Source organism: Mirounga angustirostris, unplaced genomic scaffold, assembly GCF_029215605.1.
Source record: "Mirounga angustirostris isolate CCGP_5_RB_7025 unplaced genomic scaffold, mMirAng1.0.hap1 SCAF_16, whole genome shotgun sequence".
In the NCBI taxonomy this organism is placed as follows: Eukaryota; Metazoa; Chordata; class Mammalia; order Carnivora; family Phocidae; genus Mirounga; species Mirounga angustirostris.
The window spans coordinates 35532117-35554123 of record NW_026991724.1 but is presented as its reverse complement, the minus strand read 5'-3'; the positions used below and the strand labels follow the sequence as shown (position 1 = coordinate 35554123).

General features: G+C 36.4%; 1 protein-coding gene across 6 annotated transcripts in view; it reads left to right on the top strand.

Moving 5' to 3' along the window:
* The window catches only part of PHKB (phosphorylase kinase regulatory subunit beta), a 318702-nt gene that overhangs the window by 70127 nt on the left and 226568 nt on the right, over nucleotides 1-22007 (top strand). For all 6 annotated transcript variants that reach the window (XM_064580840.1, XM_064580837.1, XM_064580838.1 and 3 more), the window contains 2 exons: nucleotides 6188-6287; nucleotides 19174-19281. In XM_064580840.1, the coding sequence (XP_064436910.1) occupies nucleotides 6188-6287; nucleotides 19174-19281 (208 nt within the window). The remainder of the gene's footprint in view (nucleotides 1-6187; nucleotides 6288-19173; nucleotides 19282-22007) is intronic.

Genomic DNA, 22007 nt, shown 5'->3' with positions numbered 1-22007 from the left:
AATGAACTCAGTAAAATCTGAGAATACACAATTAATATATAAAAATCTATTGACTGTCTATACTCTAATAATGAAGTACAGCAAGAAAAATTAAGGAAACTATCTCAATTATATTTGCACAAGGAAGAATAAAATTCCTAGGAGTAAACCTAACCAAGGAGATAAATGACCTGTATTTCAAAAACTGTAACACTGCTGAACAAAAGTGAAGATGACACAAACAAATAGAAAAATATTCCATGCTCATGGATTAGGAGAACCGATATTGTTAAAATGTTCATACTATCCAGAGCATCCACAGATTTGATGAAATTCCTATTAGATTACCAACAACATTTTTCACAGAACTAGAACAGATAATCCTAAAACTTGTTTGGAACCACAAAAGACCCCAAATAGCCAAAGCAATGTTGAGAAGGAAGAACAAGTTGGCAGTATCACAATAGCGGAGTTCAAGATACAGTACAAAGCTGAAGTAATGAAAACAGTATGGTACTGTCACAACAGTAGTCACATAGATCAATGGAACAGAATTGAAAGGCCAGAAATAAACCCACATCTGTATGGTCAGTTAATCTGCAACAAAGGAGACAATAATGTATAATCAGAAGAAGGCAGTCTCTTCAGTAAATGGTGCTGGGAAAACTGGACAGCTACATGCAAAAGAATGAAAACTGGACCAGTTTCTTACACCATACACAAAAATAAACTGAAAATGAATTAAAGACCTAAATGTGAGACCTGAAACCATAAAACTTCTAGAAGAAAATGTAGGCAACAAGGTTTTAAAATATGGCCATAGCAATATTTTTCTAGGTAAGTCTCGTCAATCAAGGGAACCAAAAACAAAATTAAACTATTAGGACTACACGAAAATAAAAAGCATATGCGTAGGAAAGGAAACCAGCAACAAAGCAAAAAGGCAACGTATGAATGGGAAAACATTTTTGCAGGTGATATATTTAATTTGAGAAGGGGTTAATATCTAAAATACATGAAGAATGTACACAATTAAACACAAAAAACCAAATAGTTAAATTTAAAACTAGGCACAAGTCCAGAATGGACTTTTTCAATGAAGACATACGCATGGCCAACAGACACATGAAAAGAAGGTCATCATCACTAATCATCAGGGAAATGCAAATTAAAACCACAATGAGATATCACTTTACACCTCCAAAATGGCTAAAATAAAAAACAAGAAAGTATAAGTGTTAGGATGTGGAGACAAAAGAACCCTTGTACTGTTGGTGGGAATGCAAATTGGTGCAGCCACTGTGAAAAACATTATGGAGGTTCCTCAAAAATGTGAAATAGAATTACCATATCATTCAGTAATTCCTCTACTTGGTATTTAGCCAAAGAAAATGACTACACTAATTCAGCAAGATAGATGCACTCCAGTGTTTACTGTAACACTGGCCACGCCATAGATACAATACCATTGTTTCCGTACCTAGAAATGTTCCAAGTGTCTACTGATTGAGGAATGGATAAAGATGTATATGTGTGTGAGAGACACACACACACACTCACACACTGGAATATTACTCAGCCGTAAAAAAGAATGAAATTTTGCTATTTACAACAACATGGAGGGATATAGAGAGTATAATGCAAAGTAAAATAAGTCAGAGAAAGACAAATTCCATATGACTTTTGCTCATGTGGTATTTAAGAAACAAAACAAATGAACAAAGAAAGAGGCAAACAGAGGCAAAGTAGCAGGTAGAGGGAGAAGGGGAAGCAGGCTCCCCGCTGAGCAAGGAGCCTGATATGGAGCTTTATCCCAGCTTGTCCTGAGCCGAAGGCAGTTGCTTAACCAACTGAGCCTCCCAGGCGCCCCAGAAGAGACATACTTTTAAATGCAGATAACAAACTTGTGGTTGTCAGATGGGTGGAATAGATAAAGGAGACCAAGAGTACTTGATGATCACTGAGTAACATTTGTTGTTGAATCATTATATTGTACACCTGAAACTAATGTAACACTGTATGTTAGTTATACTTCATTTAAAAAAAGAAAAAAGAAATAAAATATTAAGTTAGTCAACAAAAAATAAACGATACTCAAATCCAACCCTTGATTGGATCATACATTAAAAATAAATCCTAAAAGGTATATTTTGAGTATAATTGGATAAATTTGTTATAGTGTATATATTAGATTATTTAGTATCAATATTAAATTCTTTGGGTGTAATAACATTGTTGTATAGGGGAATGTCCGTGTTTTTAAGACATATTTTTGAAATGTATAACGGTGATGATTTTTGTAGTTTCCTTTCAAAAAGTACAGAAAATAAATTATGGAGAATGTAAGCTAATTTTAGTAACTGGGGAATCTAGATGAAGGTTAAAATGTTTATTCATTGTAACATCCTTTTAGTTTTTCTATAGACCTGAAATTTTTCTAAATAAAATTTTGGGGGAATTTTGCTTTAAAAAATATAAGTAGATAGGCCTTTTCCTAGAAAGCTTCAAACATTTGATAGAGAATTTCAGGTCCTTTCTTTGTAGGCATACTGTGTATGTACTAACTCCCTGGATAATTTATCTTCTTATGCATATAAAGCATTACATTTTTTGAATTACCAGCAAGTGAATTGTTTCTCTTTTGGAGAAATGCACACATATTTATCATGGAATTATTAAAGCCCTTCTTACTTTTGCAATATTAAGTCGTGAGGATTTGTTTAGAGAATTTCCATGTAAAATTAATAGAAGTTTTGTTTCTAATTCTACTTGTTAATGGCAATGAAGTCATACAGGTTACATTAGGGAGAATTCCTGAAAAATTAAGCTGTCAATGTTTTATCTTCAGAAACTTACATGTATCTCTTTTTGTTAATGAATGAATAGTATAAAGTTATTAATTTTTAGAAATTGTGGGTAATTTGATTTTTCTCATTGCATTGGTTTCAGTCTTATTAACAATTTCATGAAACCTCACTTTTGGATTTGTGTATGTGTGTACTGAGGGCTCAAAAAGATTTTATGCACATTTATACTTTATACATATGTAAGAGTATAATTTGGTGTTATTTAATTAATTAGATAGTCAATATTTTAGTATTAGAGACAATGAGGTTATTTCTTTGCAAAAATATGCTTTGAAATAGTTTTTTTTTTTTTAAAGATTTTATTTATCTATTTGACAGAAACACAGTGAGAGAGGGAACACAAGCAGGGGGAGAGGGAGAAGGAGGCTCCTGGCTGAGCAGGGAGCCCGATGCGGGGCTCGATCCCAGGACCCTGAAATAGTTTTTTGGATATAATATTTCAGTTCTACTTTATAATTTTGTTTTATTTTCAAGGAGGAAAGAAAAACTGACTAATGTGTTTGACTTTTTAAAATGTCATTTATAGGGGCGCCTGGGTGGTGCAGTCGGTTAAGCGCCTGACTCTTGGTTTTGGCTTTGGTCGTAATCACAGGGTCCTGGGATTGAGCCCTGTATCCGGCTCTGCACTCGGTGTCGAGTCTGCTTGGGATTCTCTCTCCCTCTCCTTTTGCCCCTCCCGCTCATGCTCTTGCTGTCTCTCAAAATTAATTTATTAATTAAAAAAATAATAAAATATTTATATATCATGTTGCAGTTCCCAATGTACCACTATTTAAAATTATAACTATATTAAATTATATAACTGTATATTTATTGTAATTAATATAATTATACATATTTATATTTTATTGTTATAATTAGTTTCATTATATATATTTATATTTTTGTTTACATAGTTCAGTTTAAAACTGCTTCTGAACATATTCAGTTATACAAAATCTGTTAAATGAATTTCAATTTTATACTTTATGCTATATTAAAAGATATTATGTAGTGTTTTTTTTATTTTTTGTTTCTAATATAATTTCTAGAAAAAATATGACTTTAAATTAGGGTTCAAATATGGAATTTAGTTTTCTTTACTTTTTATATTTGAGCAGAGTAAGTGATTTTTTGAAAAGAGTATTGACTTGAAAGAGTTTGTGTCGACTGTCTAAATACATATATATATACATATATATATATCTTGGAAAAATGAGAATGAACAGCAGACATTGAGGAGATATCTTTGTAGCAGTGTCCAAGGGAGAGAGAGTAGGAAATCAGCCTATTTCCTTCTAGTGTCAGATTTACAGCTGTTTTAGGAGTTGAGTATAATAGGTGGCCCTAGCTAGTTTTGGTAAACAATCAGGTCTCATGACTATTTCTACCATACAATATTGATTTTATTTTCATTTAAACTTGTTTATAGGGAAATAATGCACTAATGATAGGATTCAAGTGTCTGGTTTCTTCACTGGTTTGTATTTATAAGTATAAAATTGTAGTTTAGATATAATAGCAAGACTTCATATTGTAGAAATATCTGATCAACACTCACACATAACTTGTGATCAATAAATTCACAGATTAAATTTAAAGTTCTTTCATTTATTCATTTTTTTAAAGTTAAAAGTATTCTTCAGATCATATTAAAACTTGCATTGACATCCACAGAGATTGTTAAAAGAGAGTAGAATATTGCCAGATCCTGGTGGAGAATAGAGGAATTATTTTGGGTCATCAGATTCACTTTACATCTTTGAAAAGGTAATATATATAGATTGGTGGCCTAAATGTTTTTACTCACATGCAACTCTTTTACTTTCTCAGAAGAGAAATATTCTTCTGGTTTCTATTTTATTTGTAGAAGAACGGAGAAATAGGAGAACTTCATACAATAGAAGAACTCTTTATAGTGGGTGATTTATTCTGGAATATTGTTGTTTGGTTAAATGCTTGTTGAAATTAGGGCACAGAATTATTTTAAAGACAGTTTTGGAAAAATTTGATTGTTTTTGTTTTTGTTTTTAGATGAGGTAGGATTTGGAATCAGATTTCATTGAGCTCATTCTACCCAAAGTGTGCTGTTTCCTTCATGTATCAATGCCTGGTCCACTGTTACCTATGTCATAATTTGCCTCTATTAAAACACTTGTGCAGCTCATCAGACAGAAAAATACAGCATAGAGCACAATATTGGTAGTTGTAGTGTAGTGCCTGCATATGAAGGGAGGAATAATGTTCTAATGACAACTTGCTTTTGTCTGACATTGACAGTGCTATGTTAAAATGATCATTATTCCTTCTAGTACTGGTCTGCAGTTGGAAGAGGAGTTAATTATAGTATACTTTTTAAGGAGACAGGTGATGCTTTTTATCAAGTGTGGATGATTGCCAGATATTTCCATTAAGATTTAGTGAAACAATGAATAAGTTACTTTCAATTGCAGTAGTGGGTTAATCTCATTACTTTTTGATCCGTGGTGAAAAATGAACTTAAGGACAGAAGAACATCTAAACCTCGCTTAATAGTTAGATTTTAGCTGTTTTTTTCTTTTTAAAAGCAAACAATATAAACAATCTTTGATTGATTTTATTTTATTTTATTTTTAATTAATTAATTAATTAATTTATTCATGAGAGTCAGAGAGAGAGAGAGGCAGAGGCAGAGAGAGAAGCAGGCTCCCCGCCCAGCAGGGAGCCCGATGCGGGACTCGATCCCAGGACCCCGGGATCATGACCTGAGCCGAAGCCAGACGCTTAACCATCTGAGCCACCCAGGCGCCTCTTTGATTGATTTTAAACTAAGACCCAAGAGTATAAAACTGTGCCCAAATACATCATGTGTCATACTGGATGTGTGTTTATTTGAAGACATCCTTAACTAAAGTGCCCACCCTGACATTATTAATCACATGGTAGAGCAAAGAAGGCATATGCCTACCTTAATCTGTGTTGCCTCGAATCCAAGTGGGCATTGCATAACCTAAAGGGATTGATACTAAAAATTGCCTCTACTCTGTAACAGCAAATTAAAAAATCTTTTGGTAGATTTTTCCAATATAGGATATCCTTTAAGTTTCAGCCAAGTCAATGTAGAAATATTGTATGCTATTTCTGAAGCAATTGGCTTACTTCCTTAAAAGAAGGAGAAAGCAACACAAGTTTCATCATAGGATTTTTTTTTTTATTGCAGCATTTCTGCATCTGCTGGGAAAATGGAGTTTCACTGTTACAGAATTAGTAGATGTTGCCAGAACATAGGATTAGTCAGATAGTTAAATACTTAATTACCAAAAGCTCTGCTTCCTTTTCAAATGCATTTCCAATTTGTTTCATGAGTTATCTCTCTCACCCAGGCGCATTGATGATGACAAGGGAAGGACCCATGAGCTGGAGCACTCCGCTATAAAATGTATGAGAGGAATTCTCTACTGCTATATGCGTCAGGCCGATAAGGTAAAACACTGTAGTGTGGACTGGAATTCTCACATCATTCTGAAGGATTAATTTAACCATTATAGCAATAGCATCTTCTGAAGAAGAATGTACTTTCAAAAGGTAAAGCCACATCCTAGGGCTGTCTAGATAGGTTAAAACAGCCTCTACCTTACCAGGTCAGGGTTTGAAATACTGAAATTGAAGAAACACCTTAAGCGAGAGGTGATTGAGAATTGTTATTTAGGCTTAAATTTTGCATCTGGTGTTTGCTTGATAAAGACTCAGTTTCTTAGGAACCTTACAATATCCCTAATTCTAATGAATATTATATTGTTTAAGAAAATCCTTATCAGGGGCGCCTGGGTGGCTCAGTTGGTTAAGCGACTGCCTTCAGCTCAGGTCATGATCCTGGAGTCCCGGGATCAAGCCCCGCATCGGGCTCCCTGCTCGGCGGGAAGCCTGCTTCTCCCTCTCCCACTCCCCCTGCTTGTGTTCCCTCTCTAGCTGTCTCTCTCTCTCTGTCAAATAAATAAATAAAATCTTTAAAAAAAAAAAAAAAAGAAAAATCCTTATCAAAATTCCTTTTGCACATGTGATTGCCCTGACTTAAGTGAACTTCAGTTTATTTTTATTTATTTTTTATTTATCTTTTAGATTTTATTTATTTGTCAGAGAGAGCAAGCATGCTTGCTCACAAGCAGGGGGAATGGCAGGCAGAGGGAGAAGCAGGCTCCCCACCGAGCAAGGAGCCAGATAAAGGACTGGATCCCCAGACCCTGGGATCATGACCTGAGCCAAAGGCAGCTGCTTAACTAACTGAGCCACCCAGGCGTCCCTGAACTTCAGCTTAAAAATACTTCATCATTTACATGTAGAAAGGACAGGAATTATTGGCTTAGAAAATAGCATATTTTACAGGGTTATTGTGGAAATTAAAATAATATACATAATAATCAGCAATTATTATGTATTTTATTAAAATAATATACATAATGAAAACTGTAAAACTCTATGCAAATATAATGTGATATTTCTCCAACTTACCTACATCCCTGTGTCCCCAGGTCCTAATATATTGTGTCCATATACATCAGTGAATGTATCATAGATCCCCAAGAGCACCCCCATGTTTGATGATTCATGAGCAAACATGCAAATCAGTAATTATGCATGCAGTTTTGATCACTTAATATTTTGTATGTTTTTATCTTGTGATTATTACATTAAATTTTTGTGATCATACATTTTCTTCTTAAGATCGGTATCTGAAGTCAAAGCTAAAAAAAAAAATTATATTTTGCCCTTAGAATATGGCAACAAGAAAGGGTTACTTGACAGAAAAAGTAGATTTGTTCACCAGAAATGTAACAAACTTATAGATGCCTGCTGAGATTTGACTTTGCAAATCATTATTTGTAAATTATAAAGGTTATTTTATAATTTTATTATTATTCTATAGGTTTTTCATTTGTTGAAATAATATCATTTTGGTATACTTGAATTAAACTAGTATGTCATGTATTTGAAGTAATTGTGATTAAATTTTTTTTTCCTGAGAATTTTACTGTGAGAAGTTTACTGTTTATTTCACATTTATTATTTCATGAACGCCTAATGTCTGTCAATTAACTTTTCTCTTAAGGAAGCATTGTGAGAGCCATGAATTCATGTTTACTAAATAAGCTGACAGACTTAAATTAGTAAAATTGTTTATTAAAAGGAAGGAAATGATGATACAAAAAGTTCCTTGTGGCTTATTTAACCAATTGTTAGTATCCCTTTCTAAATAATCACTCAACCTTACTAACCAGTCTTAACAATTTTTTTTTTTAATTTAAATTTTGTTAGTTAACATACAGTGCCATATTGGATTCTGGAGTAGAATTCAGTGATTCTCACTTACATACAACACCCAGTGCTCATCACAACATGTGCCCTCCTTAATACCCATCACCCATCTAGCCCATCCCCCACCTCCCTCCATAAACCCTCAGTTTGTTCTTTGTCATGAAGAGTCACTTATGGCTTGTTTCCCTTTCTCCTTTTTTTCTTTTTCCCCTTTCCATATGCTCATCTTTTTTTTTTTTTTTTTTTTTCTTAAATTCCACGTATGAGTGAGATCATATGGTATTTGTCTTTCTCTGGCCAATCTTCACAATTATGTTTTCTTTGAATACATCTTGAATGGGACTTAAGATATCTTGAATTTCTTAAATTATAAAGGATTAGCATTTCTTTCCTTTATGTAGTTATGAGGCTAGACAATTAAAATAAGTGAGTTGTAAGGAGGTATGGATTATATTAGGATTAGCTATTTATGCATACCACAAATTATAGGGTTTTACAGATTTTAAAGCAGTTTTTATTGTGATCTTTTTTGTTGTTGTTGTTGTTAGAAAGAGTGCATGCACATGTATGTGATTTGGTGGGGAGTTCAGAGGGAGGGAGAAGAGAGAGAATCTTAAGCAGGGCTGCCTAGCTTGGAGCCTGACACGGAGTTTGATCTCACAACCCTGAGATCATGACCTGAGCTGAAATCAAGAGTAGGACACTTAACTGACTGAGCCACCCAGGCACCCCTGTAATCTTTCTTGGTCCCCATAACTTTCTAGAGTAGGAATGGAGGATATTATAATTCACATATGACTTTGAGGGAAGGACTCTGAGATTAGATTTAACCACACACATCCAGCTCACTGCCTCCTACCAAACCTTCACCTCGTTGATGCTAACAATTTCCTTCATGATTCTACAGCAGTAGGGAATGTTACCGTATTTTAAAATATGAAATATATATCTTTTGCCCTTTTCTTAAAACTAAAGTGAAGCATATTTGTAGTAATCATTTGCTGTTTGACCCTAAGGTTCATCTTCTTTGTCTTCTAAAGTAAAATCATGACATGCTTCTTGACATATTTTTTTGAAAATACTTTATAAAAGAGATATTTTAATTCATTATACATTTGATTGGATAGAGTTATCCTTGATTAGCAGAATGTACAGCAATCTGATTTCGATTTTTGTCTTGCCACTTATTCATATTAGGGTGTTTTTTGTTTTTTTTTTACCTCTAAATGTTCATATACCTATTCTCTCATTTACTCTATTTTCTAATACTCCCTAAGGAGAAGCATTCAGAATTTTTTAAAATAAATTTAATGTGCATTTAGTAGTTTGGAAGGCACAGATTTCCTTTATAATGGACTATGAATGTTGCTGTCCCTAGCTATCTACATAAAAGATTTATTCATCTAAAATGTTACTGAGTAGTTTCTAGTTCATGATAAATCATTAAAATTTTATAAAATTTATTCTTCCAGCATTCCCTTATGAGATGATTTTTCATACCTAAATGTTATGTTGGGTTATAAATTAAGAATGGATGATAAAATTCTCACCTTTTCCTAAATGATAAGCTGTTTATTCATAATAATTTAAGTTTCCAGGAAAAAATCTAAATAAAATGCAAGCAGAGAAAACATTAACCTAGATTTTTTTTTTTTTTGGTCTAGAAAATTTTGCTTTAATCCTTCTTTATTTTTATTTGCCAGATGCCAGACATATAAAATACTGATTGATGTCCCCTTATATTTGACTGATTTCAAGAGTAGTGGTTCTCTATAATTCACATATAATATGCCCCATTAATTTTTAAAACTTCTATAGTTTGGGTCTTATTTTTTTCTGAAATTTTATATTATTTGTCTGTGAACAGCTATAAGACTCAAAGCATAGTTACATAATTTCCCATTTGAGTATCTTCAATCATTTAATAGTTGCTTTTCCCCTGGCATGATTGAATATAAATTCTCATGCTGGGTACTTGTGTGTCTTGAAGACAAATGACAAACACTGCATTGTCAACTGTAGCAATAACTTTATTAAACTGATAAAACCTTATCCCTTTAGATCTTTATCAAATAGGCAGAATGTATTTTTTTTTATTCTTATGTTAATCCCCATACATTACATCATTAGTTTTAGATGAAGTGTTCCATGATTCATTGTTTGTGCATAACACCCAGTGCTCCATGCAGAATGTGCCCTCCTCAATACCCACCACCAGGCTAACCCACCCTCCCACCTCCCTCCCCTCCAGAACCCTGTTTGTTTTTCAGAGTCCATCATCTCTCATGGTTCGTCTACCCCTCCGATTTCCCCCGCTTCATTCTTCCCCTCCCGCTACCTTCTTCTTCTTTTTTTTTTTCTTAACATATATTGCATTATTTGTTTCAGAGGTACAGATCTGAGATTCAACAGTCTTGCACAATTCACAGCGCTTACCAGAGCACATACCCTCCCCAGTGTCTATCACCCAGTCACCCCATCCCTCCCACCCCACCCCCACTCCAGCAACCCTCAGTTTGTTTCCTAGAATTAAGAATTCCTCCTATCAGTGAGGGCATATGATACATGTCTTTCTCTGTTTGACTTATTTCACTCAACATAATACCCTCCAGTTCCATCCACGTCGTTGCAAATGGCAAGATCTCATTCCTTTTGATGGCTGCATAATATTCCATTGTATATATATACCACCTCTTCTTTTTTTTTTTTTTTTTTTTTTTTTTTTTTTTTTTTTTTTTTTTTAAGATTTTATTTATTTGGGAGAGAGACAATGAGAGACAGAGAGCATGAGAGGGAGGAGGGTCAGAGGGAGAAGCAGACTCCCCGCCGAGCAGGGAGCCCGATGCGGGACTCGATCCCGGGACTCCAGGATCATGACCTGAGCCGAAGGCAGTCGCTTAACCAACTGAGCCACCCAGGTGCCCCCACCTCTTCTTTATCCATTCATCTGTCGATGGACATCTTGGCTCTTTCCACAGTTTGGCTATTGTGGACATTGCTGCTCTAAACATCGGGGTACACGTACCCCTTCGGATCCCTACTTTTGTATCTTTGGGGTAAATACCCAGTAGTGCAATTGCTGGATCATAGGGTAGCTCTATTTTCAACTTTTTGAGGAACCTCCATACAGTTTTCCAGAGTGGCTGCACCAGCTTGCATTCCCACCAACAGTGTAGGAGGGTTCCCCTTTCTCCGCATCCCCGCCAACATCTGTCGTTTCCTGACTTGTTAATTTGAGCCATTCTGACTGGTGTGAGGTGGTATCTCATTGAGGTTTTGATTTGGATTTCCCTGATGCCGAGCGATATTGAGCACTTTTTCATGTGTCTGTTGGCCATTTGGATGTCTTCTTTGCAGAAATGTCTGTTCATGTCTTCTGCCCATTTCTTGATTGGATTCTTTGTTCTTCGGGTGTTGAGTTCAATAAGTTCTTTATAGATTTTGGATACTAGCCCTTTATCTGATATGTCATTTGCAAATATCTTCTCCCATTCTGTTGGTTGTCTTTTGGTTTTGTTGACTGTTTCCTTTGCTTTGCAAAAGCTTTTTATCTTGATGAAGTCCCAATAGTTCATTTTTGCCCTTGCTTCCCTTGCCTTTGGCGATGTTTCTAGGAAGAAGTTGCTTCGGCTGAGGTCGCAGAGGTTGCTGCCTGTGTTCTCCTTTAGGATTTGGATGGACTCCTCTCTCACATTGAGGTCTTTCAACCATTTGGAGTCCATTTTTGTGTGTGGTGTAAGGAAATGGCCCAGTTTCATTCTTCTCCATGTGGCTATCCAAATTTCCCAACACCATTTGTTGAAGAGACTGTCTTTGTTCCATTGGACATTCTTTCCTGCTTTGTCAAAGATGAGTTGACCATAGAGTTGAGGGTCCATTTCTGGGCTCTCTATTCTGTTCCATTGATCTATGTGTCTGTTTTTGTGCCAGTACCATACTGTCTTGATGATGACAGCTTTGTAATAGAGCTGGAAGTCCGGAATTGTGATGCCGCCAGCTTTGCTTTTCTTTTTCAAATTCTTCTGGCTATGCGGGGTCTTTTCTGGTTCCATACAAATTTTAGGATGATTTGTTCCATTTCTTTGAAAAAAGTGGATGGTATTTTGATGGGGATTGCATTGAATGTGTAGATTGCTCTAGGTAGCATTGACATCTTCACAATATTTGTTCTTCCAATCCATGAGCATGGAACGTTTTTCCATTTCTTTGTGTCTTCCTCAATTTCTTTCATGAGTATTTTATAGTTTTCTGAGTACAGATCCTTTGTCTCTTTGGTTAGATTTATTCCTAGGTATCTTATGTCTTTGGATGCAATTGTAAATGGGATCGACTCCTTAATTTCTCTTTCTTCTGTCTTGTTGTTGGTGTATAGGAATGCCACTGACTTCTGTGCATGGATTTTATATCCTGCCACTTGACTGAATTCCTGTATGAGTTCTAGCAGTTTTGGGGTGGAGTCTTTTGGGTTTTCCACATAAGGTATCATATCATCTGCAAAGAGTGAGAGTTTGACTTCTTCTTTGCCAATTTGGATGCCTTTGATTTCTTTTTGTTGTCTGATTGCTGTGGCTAGGATTTCCAATACTATGTTGAATAGCAGTGGTGATAGTGGACATCCCTGCCGCGTTCCTGACCTTAGGGGGAAAGCTCTCAGTTGTTCCCCATTGAGAATGATATTTGCTGTAGGTTTTTCATAGATGGCTTTTATGATATTGAGGTATGTACCCTCGATCCCTATACTCTGAAGAGTTTTGATCAAGAAAGGATGCTGTACTTTGTCAAAAGCTTTTTCTGCATCTGTTGAGAGGATCATATGATTCTTGTTTTTTCTTTTGTTAATGTATTGTATCACATTGATTGATTTGCGGATGTTGAACCAACCTTGCAGCCCAGGGATAAATCCCACTTGGTCATGGTGAATAATCCTTTTAATGTATTGTTGGATCCTGTTGGCTAGTATTTTGGTGAGAATTTTTGCATCCATGTTCATCAGGGATATTGGTCTGTAATTCTCCTTTTGGATGGGGTCTTTGTCTGGTTTTGGGATCAAGGTAATGCTGGCCTCATAAAATGAGTTTGGAAGTTTTCCTTCCGTTTCTATTTTTTGGAACAATTTCAGAAGAATAGGTATTTATTCTTCTTGAAATGTTTGGTAGAATTCCCCTGGGAAGCCATCTGGCCCTGGGCTTTTGTTTTTTGGGAGATTTTAATGACTGCTTCAATTTCCTTAGTTGTTATAGGTCTGTTCAGGTTTTCTATTTCTTCCTGGTTCAGTTTTGGTAGTTGATACATCTCTAGAAATGCCTCCATTTCTTCCAGGTTATCTTATTTGCTGGCATAGAGTTGCTCCCAATATGTTCTTATAATTGTTTGTATTTCTTTGGTGTTGGTTGTGATCTCTCCTCTTTCATTCATGATTTTGTTGATTTGGGTCATTTCTCTTCTCTTTTTGATAAGTCTGGCCAGGGGTTTATCAATCTTGTTAATTCTTTCAAAGAACCAGCTCCTAGTTTCGTTCATCTGTTCTAGTGTTCTTTTAGTTTCTATTTCATTGATTTCTGCTCTGATCTTTATTATTTCTCTTCTCCTGCTGGGTTTAGGCTTTCTTTGCTGTTCTTTCTCCAGCTCCTTTAGGTGTAGAGTTAGGTTGTGTACTTGAGACCTTTCTTGTTTCTTGAGGAAGGCTTGTATTGCTATATACCTTCCTCTTAGGACTGCCTTTGCTGCATCCCAAAGATTTTGAATAGTTGTGTTTTCATTTTCATTGGCTTCCATGTATTTTTTTAATTCTTCTTTAATTTCCTGGTTGACCCTTTCATTCTTCAGTAGGATGCTCTTTAGCCTCCATGTATTTGAGTTCTTCCGACTTTGCTCTTGTGATTGACTTCTAGTTTCAAAGCACTGTGGTTTGAAAATAGGCAGGGAATGATCCCAATCTTTGGGTGCCGGTTGAGACCTGATGTATGACGTAGGATGTGATCTATTCTGGAGAATGTTCCATGGGCACTAGAGAAGAATGTGTATTCCGTTGCTTTGGTGTGGAATGTTCTGAATATGTCTGTGAAGTCCATTTGGTCCAGTGTGTCATTTAAAGTCTTTATTTCCTTGTTGATCTTTTCCTTAGACGATCTGTACATTTCAGTGAGGGTGGTGTTAAAGTCCCCCACTATTATTGTATTGTTGTCGATGTGTTTCTTTGCTTTTGTTATTAATTGCCTTATATAATTGGCTGCTCCCATGTTAGGGGCATAGATATTTACAATTGTTAGATCTTCTTGTTGGATAGATCCTTTAAGTAGGATATCATGTCCTTCCTCATCTCTTATTACAGTCTTTGGTTTAAAATCTAATTTGTCTGATATAAGGATTGCCACCCCAGCTTTCTTTTGGTGTCCATTAGCATGGTAAATGGTTTTCCACCCCCTCACTTTCAATCTGGCGGTGTCTTTGGTTCTAAAATGAGTCTCTTGCAGACAGCATATCGATGGGTCTTGTTTTTTAATCCAGTCTGATAGCCTGTGTCTTTTGATTGGGGCATTTAGCCCATTTACATTCAGGGTAACTATTGAAAGATAGGTATTTAGTGCCATTGTATTGCCTGGAAGGTGACTGTTACCATATATTGTCTGTGTTCCTTTCTGGTCTATGTTGCTTTTAGGCTCTCTCTTTGCTTAGAGGACCCCTTTCAAGATTTCCTGTAGGGCTGGTTTTGTGTTTGCAAATTCCTTTAGTTTTTGTTTGTCCTGGAAGCTTTTTATCTCTCCTTCCATTTTCAATGACAGCCTAGCTGGATATAGTATTCTTGGCTGCCTATTTTTCTCATTTAGTGCTCTGAATATATCCTGCCAGTCCTTTCTGGCCTGCCAGGTCTCTGTGGATAGGTCTGTTGCCAATCTAATGTTTCTACCCTTGTAGGTTACATATCTCTTCCCCCGAGCTGCTTTCAGGATTTTCTCTTTGTCTATGAGACTCGTAAATTTTACTATTAGATGTCGGGGTGTTGCCCTATTTTTATTGATTTTGAGAGGGGTTCTCTGTGCTTCCTGGATTTTTATGCCTGTTTCCTTCCCCATATTAGGGAAGTTCTCTGCTATAATTTGCTCCATTATACCTTCTTACCCTCTCTCTCTTTCTTCTTCTTCTGGGATCCCAATTATTCTAATGTTGTTTCATCTTATGGTATCACTTATATCTCGAATTCTGCCCTCGTGATCCAGTAGTTGTTTATCTCTCTTTTTCTCAGCTTCTTTATTTTCCATCATTTCATCTTCTATATTACTGATTCTCTCTTCTGCCTCATTTATTCTAGCAGTTAGCGCCCCCATTTTTGATTGCACCTCATTAATAGCCTTTTTGATTTCTACTTGGTTGGATTTTAGGTCTTTTACTTCTCCAGAAAGGGTTTCTCTAATAACTTCCATATTTTTTTTAAGCCCAGCTAGTATCTTGAAAGTGATGATTCTGAACTCTAGATCTGACATCGTACTAATGTCCATATTGAGTAGGTCCCTGGCAGTCGGTACTACCTCTTGTTCTTTTTGTTGAGGTGATTTTTTCCATCTTGTCATTTTGTGCAGAGGAGGATAGATTAATGAGAGAACAAAATGCTAGCAGAGTAACAACGTCCCCAGAAAATATACTCTAAACAAATCAGAAAAGACCTGAAGCATTGGGAAACGAAAGGAAAAGTGAGAAAAAAGAAAAAGATAAAGATAAAAACAAAAACAAAACAAAACAAAACAACAACAACAAAAAACCAGAATGTGATCAAATATGATCAGGCTGGTATATAGATTAGTGCCACACACTAGATTTGGGGTGTATTTTGGTCTTTTAGGAGAAAGTGCCTCCCAAAATTTTAAAGAAAGTAAAACTTATATATGTACAAAAATAAGGGTTGATATTATGAATGGATGGAATATGAATGTAAAGATGGAAATTATAAAAAATTTTATAAAAGGAATTGATAAGAAGTTGTTTGAAAAAAGAAAGAAGTGGATTTAAAAAAAGAAAAAAGAAAAAAAAAGGGAGAGGATGTGGTCAGGCAGGGGAATAGAAAACACCATATACTAGAGATTTAGGGTATAATTTAATCTGTTAGAAGAAACTATCTCAAAATTTTAAAGAGAGAAGAACTTATATATATAAGCCAAAAATACGGGTAACAACTATGAAGGGATAGAATATGACTCTAAAAATGAAAAATAAAAATGTTTTTTTTTTTAAAAATGGGATAGATAAGATGTTGGTTGAAAAAGGGAAAAAAAAATTCACAAAGAAAAAAGACTGTTAAAAAAAATTAACTTTGAAAGACTAAAGAATCATGGTAAAAAAGCTATGAATTCTATGTGCAGTATTCCCCTAGCGCTGGAGTTCTGCCGTTCTCATTGATCGGTAAACTTGGTCTTGGCTGGTTGTTCTCGCTGATCTTCTGGGGTGGGGCCTGTTGCCGTGGTTTCCAAATGTCTCTGCCGGAGGCGGAATTGCCCCGCCCTTGCCCCCTCCTGGCTAAGTAATCTGCTCGTGTTTGCTCTCTGGGGCTTTTGTTCCCTGCGAGCTTCCTGTACACCTTTGGAGGCAGAGAGTGAAAATGGCGGCCTCCCAATCTCCACCCCGGAGGAGCCGAGAACTCGGGGCCCCGCTCCTCAGTGAGCCCCCAGAGAAAAGCCATCAGTCACTCCCGTCTCCGCGGTCTCTGGCTGCACTCCGTGCTCACCCGGCCTGTGACCGCGTATTTCTATCTCTGGTACCCGACCCCGGGTGGAGTCTCCAAACCCAGCAGATCCTTGTGTTGCACTCCTGCATGGCTCCTCCCCGGGGAGGAAGGTGAGTCTCCCCGGATCTGCCGCTTGTTGGGTCCCTGCTGGAGGAGCAGGGGCCCGACTTTGCCGCGGATCACGGTTTATGGCAACCCCGAGCTGAGAGCCCGCGCCCGGGCTCCGCCTTTGCAGCCGGCTTCCCTGCTTCGTTACCTGGGAGCTCTGCCACACTCAGGCACCTCCGGTCTTTCTGTGACCCCGAGGGTCCTGAGACCACACTGTCCCGGAGGGTTCCACCCCCCGCTTAGCCATCAGAGTGACGTCCCTCGGCGGAGCAGACTTTTAGAAGTTCCCATTTTGTGCTCTGCGGTTCTATCACTTGCCAGAAGCGGCGGATGGAGGCCCCTCCCCTGCCGTCTATCCTCCCGAATGTTGCCTCGGATTCACTTCTCCGCATGTCCTACCTTCCAGAAAGTGGTCGCTTTTCTGTTCAGAGAGTTGTTGCTATTCCTTTCTTTGATCTTCTGTTGGGTTTGTAGGTGTTCAGAATGGTTTGATCCCTATCCAGCTGAATTCCTGAGAGGAGACGAAATCCAGGTCTCCTACTCCTCTGCCATCTTGCTCCGCCCCTAGGCAGAATGTATTTTAACTTAACCATATTTTTGTCTCAGAGCCCAGACAACACCTTGAGATAATAGTGTGAAAGGAGTGACCACATTGATTTCTAGTTGTGTCGTCTAAGACTATGGCTGCAGTTTCAGATATTGAGAAGGAATAACCTCACCTTCTCTGAGTTAATACTCGATGGCTTGGTCACTGTATACATAGAAGATGTACATCCCTACCTTGATCCTTATCCTCTTATTTCTGATTATCTACTGGTAGGGCCTAGCTTTCATTTTGTTGACTTGAATGATAGGAAGGGCTATGTATTTGTTTGTGGGGTATTTGCAGGCCCCTTGGGGGTGGGGTGGGGTGCAAAGATGTATTAGCCCTCTAGCATAGCACTGTCCAATGAACTTTTTGTGATGATGGAAATGTTCTGCATTAATGTGTTGAACAATGCAGAATCCACTAGTCACATATGGCTACTGAGTATTTGATATATAGTCAATTTCTGAACTTTGTTTAATTGTAATTTAGTTAGTTGTCTGTAGTTAGTGGCTACCATATTGGGATAGTGTAACTTCTAGAAGTTTCTAAGATAGTGAGAGACACAGACAACTAATAAGAAAAGAAGTTATTGAAGGATAAGCACCCTGATGGGGACTCCAGAGGAAGGAATTTAAGGCATAGTTCAGAAAGGACTTTATAAAAGAAGATGTTTTTGGGAGATAGAATTTTAAGGATGAGAAGAAATTTGAAGGTGGGGAAAAGAATATGGTTCTATGTGCTTCATTAGCCAAGTGAAACAATGCAAGATCATAATGTCGCAGATATTATCATCACTTATATATTTTCAAAGGAAGAAAGGAATTAGTCCATTTACATATAGCTATGTGTTATTTTATTCACTTTCTGTTTTTATTCATCTCATACTTCCAGGGGCTAGTACACTACTTGACATATGATTGGTATCAGTAAATATTCACCAAATTGAATTGAACAGGCCCTGAAAAAGGAGATGGATTTTTTTTTTTTTGGTCCTTGGACCTTGTTAGATCATTTAGTATTTACTTAGTATTCTAAAATGGTTAAACTTTATATGCAGTTAATAAGTACAAGTATGTCCTATGTTTTCTTGGAATTTGTGCCTTGGTAAGGAGAATATATGTGGCAAAGGAAATGAAAGACCCGTTGATAGGAACATAGGTTACAATTTGTGATCCTTAGAGAAAGAAATAGCATTTGAAGTTTTGAACACTTAACTGAATTAGAATGAGGTCTTTTTCACTGAGAGTCAATGGAAGCATTTCCAAATGGCAGTACAGTGGGATGTAATCCCTGAAATCCTGTTCCACAGAGTAAACTATTAGTTGACACTAAAATAAAATGAATATAAAACAATTGCAAAAGCTGTTACTACCATATTCACAAGCTCCCTGTTATACTTGATTTGCTATTTTTGAAACATCAATTAAATATTCAACAGTCATGTTAAGTATTAAGTTAGTAGTCATATGAGTTTTGTCGGTGTTTTGTTTCTTTAGAAAAAGTAACATATCTGCTTTGCTCTGTACTTTGCCTTGATGCTAGAACTTTCCTCATTAAAATTTTCAGAAAAATAATTTATAATCTCTAATGTTGGATGGTAATGTGAGTTAGGAGTACTATTTGAATTCTGTGTTTGATTCTAGGTCCAGCAGTTTAAGCAGGACCCACGCCCAGCAACCTGTCTTCACTCTGTTTTCAATGTGCACACGGGAGATGAGGTTCTCTCCTATGAGGAATATGGTCATCTTCAGGTAAAAGGAGAATACTATAAGTTTTCTTCTTCTCTGTGCATACTCTGTATCATAGAAGACTTGGGGCTATTTAAAAGTTTTATAAAGTAGATTTCATAAATTGTTCAAAACAGAAGTAGAAAACCAACCCTAAAATGAGGAAGTGAAATGGTAGCCACCAGGGCTGAGTTAGTTCTTGTGATTGAGCATCAAATCAGACTGAGAGGTCTTGATCTGCAAGCAGAAAAGAGCAACTGGATGGTTTATAATATCATTCCTATCTCAAAGAAGCTTGTACTTACTATCAAATTTAGAAGAATTTCAACACTTAGGAACTACGGAATAAAAGACAGTTGGCAGTGATATAGCTGCAAATCAGAAATTTTTGTTACATGACAGTTCAGTTTTGATATATCAACCTTCAACAAAGCTATAAACATACCATTAAAATGTAATTCCAAAAGGCATTTCTGGAGTCTATATATTATATTAAATTTTATACCTGGGTTAAGAATGACTGTAGGATTTTGTGTTTTGTTTTCACTTCTTTTTCTCTTACATCGTGTATGGCTTTTAGCTGGACATCCTGTTGCCTTGTTTTTAGGATACAGATATTATATATGCTATTTAATGAGTTTTCTTCCTGCTCATCATTTGGTTCTGCTATCTTTAGGACAGAATACTTATTATTCATATATTCTTTACTAAAATAAGAGTATGTCCTTTTTATAGTCCCTCTCTCTCTAGAGACCTGAAATGTCTTACTTTAGGATGACTCCTCCAGTCATAGAAAGTACAGCATCCCCATTTCTATGCAGCAGAAACTCTTACACTTATTTGTAGCCAGTTCCTTGGAGAATTAGTATATATGAATATGTAGTTGCTCACCCTTCTCCTTATAATTATAACATAATTAGGTTTTATGTACCTTTTGCTTTGACAAATATGTTTACTGTTTGAAATAGGGTTTCAGAAGATAACAGCTTATTTAAATTTTTGTATCCTGGAATTTCAGCTTAGTGCCTGCCTCATAGTAGGTTTTAAATAAATGCTGGTCGAGCTGTTATTTGGCTGTTTCTGTACAATTTGCCACTTAATGATACTTTCTCACAGAAGCATCCCTCAAGTCAGAGCAGAGGGCTCTTGGAGGTGTAGCTATAAATGGCTGTCCATAGCAGTGACATTTCTTTGAAGTCATTTCTGACAGGCCAGTGTCACTGCTGTAAGAAAATATTTGGGTGAGCCTAGCAATGGTTTGAAGCTCTTCTCTACCATGTTCTGAGAAGGGTCACTCAAAAGTTTATGTCAGTCTAAAAAAACCTAAAATCAGAATCCTGTATCTTTGTGTCTGGCTCACTTGGACCTTGACAAGACCCTGACACCCCCTGGACTTTGAATGCTGAGAAGTCAGGAGGCATCCAAGACAGCTCTGCTTCCTGAGAGAGCCACCAGCACTGCCAGGCCCTGGCGGCGGTGTTAGGTAGTTTTGCAGTACGCATCTTTGCTGCAAGAATTTTCACTGCATGTATTTTCACCGCATAACTAATTGGCTGTAAGGCAGTTTTGCTTTGAAAGATAAAATCACAAAAAATAAAAGAGGGACATTAAAAAGGATAAATTATAACATGAAAAATGAATGACAAAATTAAAAAGACTTTATTGTGAAATACAGAACACTAAATACATTTAAAGTGTGTGTAAATTCATGGCAATATTGTGCAAGTAACTGATTTTATTTTTTGGTTTTTACCTAACCATTTGTTTTCAAAGTCTTTGGTTCAGAGTAATACATTTTTCTTTTTTGCTTGTTGATTTGTCTCGTCATTTGACATTATGCTTTTTCTTTTTTCACTAATATTTCTTCCTTCATTAAGAGGGGTATCACTTTCCAAATACTAGGATGCATATTTGTAACTGAACTTTGCATTGCGTTGTGCATGCCATCTACACTGTTGTTTGTTTGTTTGTTCTTGGCATATTGTCACATATCTGTTCATAGACACTCCATAGTTCTGTGGGAAATGTGGGTTCAAACATCTGCATCATTGTATAGACCATTATGAGGGCTAAGATTTAATATAATATAGAAAGTATGAATTATGAAAAGATACTTATAAAAATATAAGATTTACATAATATAAAAGTGGGAGTTTCACATTAATGGAGAAATGAATCCAAACTGTCAAATCAAACTGTCAGCCAGTTTTTTTTTTTTTTTTTAATCATTTATGACAAAATTGCCTTATGGCCAGTTGGTGATGTGGAGAAAATGTACACACTGAAAATGTTTGTGGTTAAGTGCTTGTGGCAAAGATATCTAAGGCAAAGATGATTAGGCAAAATATCCAACACACCTGGTAGCACAGGGACACTTTGTCCAAGTCCTCTTGGGACACAAATAATTTTCTGCCCCCCACTTTTTGTCAGTTACTCAGTAAGGATTGGAAGAGAGTCAGGAAAGACATGAGCCACCAAGGCTATTAGAGGGTAATAATCTTCTGGGTTAGAATTACACCAGGAAAAAATTACATTGTGCTTCCTAGTTGATCTTAAATTATCATTTTCCTACCTAAATGAAAAATTTTAACCTGCTTCCTGTGTATTTATTTTTTGTGTAACAGCTTTATTGAGCTGTAATTAACAAAACATACAGTTCCCCTATTGAAAGTGCATAATTCAGTGGTTTTTATTATATTCACAGAGTTGTGCAACCACTATCATAGTTAATTTCAGAACATTTTCATTAC